The 7,499-nt window shown below is 37.0% G+C and overlaps 1 protein-coding gene across 1 annotated transcript; it reads left to right on the top strand.

Moving 5' to 3' along the window:
• Window positions 1–271: 271 nt before the first annotated feature.
• diablob (diablo, IAP-binding mitochondrial protein b) lies at window positions 272–6,697 on the top strand. The gene is made up of 6 exons (XM_017718068.2): window positions 272–347; window positions 1,399–1,528; window positions 2,964–3,083; window positions 3,247–3,357; window positions 3,544–3,640; window positions 4,681–6,697. The coding sequence occupies exons 1-6, from the start codon at window positions 310–312 to the stop codon at window positions 4,881–4,883; spliced, it is 699 nt and encodes a 232-aa protein (XP_017573557.1). The 5' UTR covers window positions 272–309; the 3' UTR covers window positions 4,884–6,697.
• Window positions 6,698–7,499: the final 802 nt, after the last annotated feature.

The following is a 7,499-nucleotide window of genomic DNA, read 5'->3' as shown; positions in this document are numbered from 1 at the left end:
ATGTTAAATGTGTGTTTCTCGTGAATGCTTCGTGTAAAACGTAAGCCTTTACAGCGGTGGACAGTGGTGACTTCAATACGAAATGCTTTCATGACAAAGATCAAATCAGCCAAGTATTAAATCTCACTCAGTTCTATTCACGAGAGGGTAGGTCATAAATGACACCGCATTTGTAGGTTAGAAATGAAATAGAAAACTGAATTGTTTAGGAATGCTGCAACCATCCGATATTTCATCCGAACAGCGATTGCACTTCTACGCCGCAAGGGGCGCACTCCACGGTTCGGTTGTCTGTTTTGTACAGGCAGCATGGCGCTGTTCAGGAGAAAGGCATTTGCTCTCGGATGGTATGTGTTTGTCATTCATTTATTACAGTGGGAGATCTGTGTGTGCTGTAAAAAATATGTATATATGTTAAAAACGTATATAATGCTGTGTCAACGTCAGAAATATGCCATACGTGTACGGCCGTTTGCCTTTAAATCTAGTCGTTCATTTGACTTGACGTTACTTCCTGTTTATGTTAGTATTGTTTTAATACAGGTCTCGGATCAAGCTCCTAACTTTGTTTTGTAACTGCAATATCTGTTAACAGTCATTTATGAACGAATTTAGAATCATTTTTCTGTGCTTTTTGACTCAGTGTTCCTTATTTATTACACACACCACAATATATATGAATATGACTTGTCAGTGTATTATAGCGTAACCTCCCAGCGCTGAGCAGTCAGCTACCTGAAGGTATACGTTATTCAGGTGAAAGTGTTGCTACTTCAGCAATGTAATAACTGAAGTACTACCATTTGAAGTACTGAAGTACTACAATCAAGTACTACCATCTATAATCAGCTTGAGTAGAGTACAAAGGTAGCAGGTCAAAGAACTGTGTTGAGTAAGTAACTTACAGTAACTGCAGTGGAACTTCATGCGTCAGTATATCCAGCATTTAACAGCACAGGCAGAAGCTGAGGTTTGTTAGATGATATTCTTCCTGTTTTATGTCTATAATAAAGCTTCTAAGTGAGAGGGATGACTAATCACAAAGCAAAGCAGGGGCTGAACCAACAAAAACCTGCAAAAAACAACTAAATGTGAAGAGCTAAAAATGTAAATGTAGATTCTTCTCAGATATACTTAAGTATAAGTGCCAGTATTATCATTTGAAAATCCATCAAAAGTTTACTTAGCTATATGTTAACTCTGATCACGACTTAAACATTAAATTACTAATAGAAATGTCTTACAGGGTTTAGCGTATAACCTCTGTCTATATATGTGATCAGACATCTCAGAGAAACTCTGCTCTGTAATTATAGATGTTCTCACTCTAATCATTTATGTTGTTTGACTAACTAGAACATGAACTGAGAGTAAAATATTGTTGTTTTTCATTTACAGCTTCGCAGCAAGCGTGCTGAGCACCACCAACAGAACACGCCACATGCTTGGCAGGCTGCCTTCATTAATTAAGAGGAACTGGATTTCTTTAAGTGTCTCAGGTGGCCTCTGTGCTGTCCCCTTTGTGCAGGTTTGAAAAGTTTTCATGATTGCAGTGTTATTAGACATTTTTCGGAATCGTGAAGGACAACACAAAATGCTGGTTCTTGGTGCTACTAGTTGTTTAAAAATACTGTACACTCTCAAAAAAAAGGTATGAAATTGTCACTGGGGCAGTCACCATCTGACTAAAGGTACTGAGACGTACCCTTGAGGGTACCACCCCAGTGACCAGATGGTGACTGCCCCAGTGACTGGAGACTATCATCTGCCATATTGTGTTTATCTGTGTAGGGTTCAGCTTATTTCTCATAGGTACATGAGAAAGGTACCTGCACTGGACCTTTATTTCTAACAGTATATAATACTGTGTTGATAGAAAATACTGATAGTACAGGGCGAAACATTTTTGATACAGTATTGAAAATTAACATTAAATAAGTGTATTGAAATTTCAAACTATACTGAACATATGCATGACATTGGCATGAACAGAGACATTGGCATGAACATAGACATGTCTTGTGTGTACTTTCACTTTCCAGGCAGTACATACCCTGATAACTCTTCACAGAATTTATGTTGCCAATATCAACAAGCTGAACCGTACACAGGAAAACACAATATGGCAGTCTCCAGTCACTGGGGCACTCACCATCCAGTCACTGGGGTGGTAACCTCAAGGGTACATCTCAGTACCTTTAGTCAGGGAACATAATTGTACCATAATCCACTGAAATTATATTATTTATAGTTGTATTGACTCCACACACCTCGTCTCCTCTCCAGGCTTTTTATTTTATTGTTCTGTTTTAAAACATTAGTTTATAAAAAGATACAAATATGTATTTTTCCACTGGGGGGAAAAAACATTTAATGTACACAGTTGGGAACATTTACATTATTTGATGAATGAGAAATGTACCTGCACTGGACCTTTATTTCTAACAATGTATAATACTGTGTTGATAGAAAATACTGATATTAGAGCGCGAAACACTTGATACAGTATTGAAAAGTCTAAAAAATTAACATTAAACAAGTGTATTGAAATTTCAAACTATACTGTACATATGCCCCCCAGTATTTCAATGGGCTTTCATAAGCCCTCCTTTGGAGACCCACTGTGAGTGATAAAAAAAGGGCATCTGTGTGCACCCCATCTATCTCTGCAGCATTTATAGCTCAATTATGCTGTTTTATCATATGTGTTTTTTACAGGGACATGCTATTTTGCAGTCTTTTGAAATTAAAAATTTTCTGAGCCGAACCTGTGAGCCAGTCAATGTAGTGTTTAATTAGAGTAGAAGTTTTTTAACACTTAAAATACAAGAAATAGAATAAAATCTTTTGAACAAATTCTATTCACGTTCTAACTGAAATTGTTGTGGTCAAGAAACCAGACTCTGATATAGGACAGTCTGTCCAAACATACTCTTTTCAATCAATATTGTGTTACTGTACAGGACACTGTATCACATGAGGCCTTGATCCGCAGAGCATCGTCTCTGGTGACTGACAGTGCCAACACTTACCTCTCTCAAACCACTCTGGCACTAGTGGACTCCCTCAATGAGTATATCAATGTAAGTACTTCTGTGCCAACACACAATCTCTTTAAGCTGGTGCTTTGAGGATTTAAACTGGGTGTTCCATGCATATCACTTTCAGTATTTGTCAGAATGAGGTTACATCACTTATTAATGTGGATGAACAGAGACATGTCTTGTGTGTACTTTCATTTTCCAGGCAGTACATACCCTGATAACTCTTCACAGAAGTTATGTTGCCAATATCAACAAGCTGAACCCTACACAGGAAAACACAATATGGCAGATGATAGTCTCCAAGCGCCAGGAGGTAAAAACATTCAAAATAGTCAACAAAGGTCAAGAACAATATCAGTTGGTATTTTAAGTCACAATTTATCTTCAAAACATTTGTCTTGTGTTTTCTTTGTCCCTTACTGAGTTATCGGATGTGCGTGTGTTCCAGCTACACCTGATTTATTCTTTTAACCTGAATTAAAGTTTCAAATTTGATTAGATCATTGCCCGAAGGAATGACTGGAAGAAATTCGAAACAAGCTGGTTGACTGCAGTTGACCTCTCAGAGCTGGCTATGGAAGCTGCTTTTAATGCGGGTAAAACATTTTGCAGTTACTAACACAGTGAACACATTGAATTGTAATTACATGCACACTAGCTATACAATAACCAAATGATTTTGGTAGGTAGCAGATTATTCATCGGCCATGCAAACAGCATACCATGATGACATTATAAAGCCGAGATTAATGGCAGACATGGATTTCACCCAGATAATCAGGTTATTCAGTGCATATATATGCGGGGACATGGGAAGGTATTTTAAGTTTTTTATGAAGCATATACATGACAAAGACTGATGTCACACTAAATATTATGGGTTTTTTTTTGTTATTTTTTTATTTTTATTTTATTTATTTATTGTTTTACTTTTTCAATTAAATTGTTTGGAGTAAGACAACAGAATACAGCTGTACACAGGTAACCAACACTGTAACCGCAATTGATGCACATCCTGCTGACTGGATGAAATTTATGCAAATAAACAGTGTGAGAAATGCTTCTTTCGAACGCATGGTCAAGCTACAAGTGCATGTCTAGTGGGAGGTTATTACAATATTTAAGCTTTTAAACAAAATTAGGTCTCTTCAGGGCACAGAAATAGCCAACAGCTCCTGCTTGTGTTTTAGCAACATGCTCAATGGTCCCAGAGCAGCCAGCAGTTGGCAGGGAAATGATGTGCTTCATTTAAAACTTTAACAGTGCATAGCAACTGCAGATTCGGAACATAAATAAATTAAACGAAACAAAAATGCATACTCTACCCTACAAACTTACAGAAGGCACATGGTTGGCTGTGCTTTGAAATCTGGGAGTGCTACAGCATTCATATTTTTTTTTAATATTTGATTTTGTACTAAACCTACAGTCTTCTTTGGTGGGTTTATTGGTGGATTAAAAAGCAACAGGAGTGGGGCATACTTTATGTATTGTAAAGAATGGAGAACTAGAGTTTTCCTAGTGTCATATTTCTTTGGTGAAAGTAAATGGGTTCAATTAATTGTTGTTCATGTGGGAAAATATTAGCACATTTTAGATTCTCCATGTAATCTTAATTTTGTTTTCTTTGCTTTAGGAGCAGACCAGTCTTCAGCCGCAGCCCAGACTAACCTACAGATGGCACAGTCTCAAGTAGAGCAGGTTCGACAGCGATCACGTGAGACAGAGAAAGAGCTGAAAAACAGCAAGGCAGAAGACAGTGAGAGGCTTCAGACTTCTCTCACCTCAGCAACTCAAGAAGAGGAGGAAATTCCAGAAGCCTATCTGAGAGAGGACTAATCAAGAGCTGCAGATTTCCAAAGACATACAGAGCTCTGCACAGAATCTCCACTATACCAATTTTTTGCAGTAGTTTGCCGGTTCAACAGTTGTACTGTTGTCAGACAGCACTACAACAGTTGACAGCACAGTACAGACTGAAATTCAAAGGAGAGGAAGAAAAAGCATTCAGAAAATACTTGTTTATTATCGAGAGCCCACACAGAACACAAAATATTAGTCAATTGAATCCTTTACAGCTTGTACCTGTGCCTGAATTAGGTCGTTTCTGGCTGTTGTGGAAAAGTTATTTGAAATGCACATTGAGTGCTGTTCATACTGTATGGCTTTGTCACCAAACCTCATCCTGGAGATCTACTTTTTTATACAGAGTTTAGTTCTGACCTGCAACTAGCTTGATTCCTGGTGCCAGTGCATCTGATCCAGCCAAACAAGGATTTCTGAAGAAGTTAATAGCATGTTTGGCAGAGTGTGGCTGGAACTAGACTCGGCAAGAAAGTACATCTCCAGAATCATGGTTGCTGACCACTGCTGTTGGCCTACTACTATGCCTGGCTTAGTTCTTACACATGGTTCCAATATTGAGATGGTACTGAAGGCCTTGTTTAACTAGATCAGAGTTTGTAGAGTTAAGAGTGATGATGTAGGATCATTTTCCTGTCAGGAAATCATTGTAAGTAAGAGAAGAATCTGGTCCTATATCAGCACTTGCACTCCGAGAAGCTTTAGGAATGCAGGTCCAGATGTGTTAGATTAGAAACTAAACTGGCTGGTCAATCTTTAGGAGCAGTGGTGGACAGTCACTTGTCGCAGTATCACATTTAATCTGGTGAACATATGAATATAACTTGTTTAAATTCCATGTAATTTTGTTTAAAAAGTACTCTAAGGAGTTCTTCTAGCGAGCTATTGTCCTAATAAGCATGAATCACATGCTCACTATAGATGTGTGGATGATTAATGGAAGATGTCATAGAATCTTTGATTAATACTTTCAGTCGGATATTGGGTTTATAAAGGGGGTATTTAAGAAAATCTTTGTTAAACCTGAATTTGTTAAACCAGAGTCATGTCCTGTACAAGTGTTCCACCTTTGTAATTGTTACAATGTAGTTTCTTTGTCAGAAGAAAAGCTCTTATCTCCAAAATGGTAACTTTACAGGAGAAGTGAAAAAAAAACAATCTTTCTTTCATTAAGTCAATGGAACCACACTTATTTCCAACTAATTCTGGGCCGTTCCTTTCAGTCCATTCATCATGAAATTTACATACAATGTAAACACTAATTCCATAATTCCTTGTTACATATAACTATATCACCTATCTGGCCATTCAGTGAGAGACTTAAACAACCCTAAAAGCAAGCTTTTCCAGACAGAAGATTCCTTTCAGTTCTGTTCACTGTCTGCTTGTTTTTATCATGGTGTTCAAACTCATCTGTCAACATTCCTCTGTTTCTGTTTTTTTTTCTTCAGAAGCACAACAATCGCTAAGAAGCATGTTTTTTTGCCAAGTTCACGTTTTCAAAACTCTTCATACACCTCTCTGCAGAAACATGCACGGTAGCTCAGTTTATACCCAAAATGCTCTACAGCTGTAAAAACAATGCAGACACAACAACCATAAGTGAGGGTCAGGATGTAATTGCCTTATGGCTCAGCTTCCTCTTCACCACTATGGAATGAATGGCTGTTGTCAGAAGAAAAGCTCTTATCTCCAAAATGGTAACTTTACAGGAGAAGTGAGAAAAAAAATGTGTTGTTTCATTACGTCAATGGAACCAGACTTATTTCCAACTAATTTTGGGCCGTTCCTTTCAGTCCATTCATCATGAAATTTACATACAATGTGAATGGCAACAGGTACTTTCAAATTATGTCAAAAACTGAAAAACAACACAGAGATATAAGGTTTTCTTCTGACAACAGCAAAATTGTACTTTTTCATTTTTGTTGCATGCAATAAAGTTTAATGCCTTAGTTTGCCAGTAAGCAGCAAGGGGACAGTCTACCATTGCTGGGGCAAATGGCATACCACAACTTTGAAGGCATGATTAAAGCCATTGCTAATTTAAAACTATTAATTATAAATGAGCTAACAGTAAAAACCTGTTCTTATTCCTTTTATTTAAGTCATTTTTGGTCAAGAAAAATAGCGGTCACCTCACAGATGAGGTGGTATGATTTTTATGTGTTATTTAATTGTAACAACAATTTTGATGCTTGTTTTTCAATTTACATTGTAGAGATTGCACTAAAATGGTCAGTTCTGTGTGTTTTTAAGAATAAATATAATTTTATTTTGATTGTTTACTGATAGATTTTTTTTGTTAATGATACAGGAAGGTCTATTTGAATTTTTTATGGTTGTCAAAGGAAGAAAGACTATGAAGTCTTTGGTGAATGGTGAGACTTCATATTTCTGATACATGTGGTAGAAAAACTGACAGCCTCATGTATTGCAAAAATATGAAGACTCAGTGGTGTTACTTGTGATGCATTCTGATTTTAAAATTTAAAAATAAAAACAAATGCAAAATGTCATTTTTTGGACTTCTGAAGTCACACTATATCACTATATGTATTTCTCAAAAAGTAATTTTGTCAGTAGTGCTAG

Source organism: Pygocentrus nattereri, chromosome 16 (assembly GCF_015220715.1).
Source record: "Pygocentrus nattereri isolate fPygNat1 chromosome 16, fPygNat1.pri, whole genome shotgun sequence".
Classification (NCBI taxonomy): domain Eukaryota; kingdom Metazoa; phylum Chordata; class Actinopteri; order Characiformes; family Serrasalmidae; genus Pygocentrus; species Pygocentrus nattereri.
Note: the sequence above shows the minus strand (reverse complement) of the source record. Positions and strands in the feature narration are given on the sequence as shown.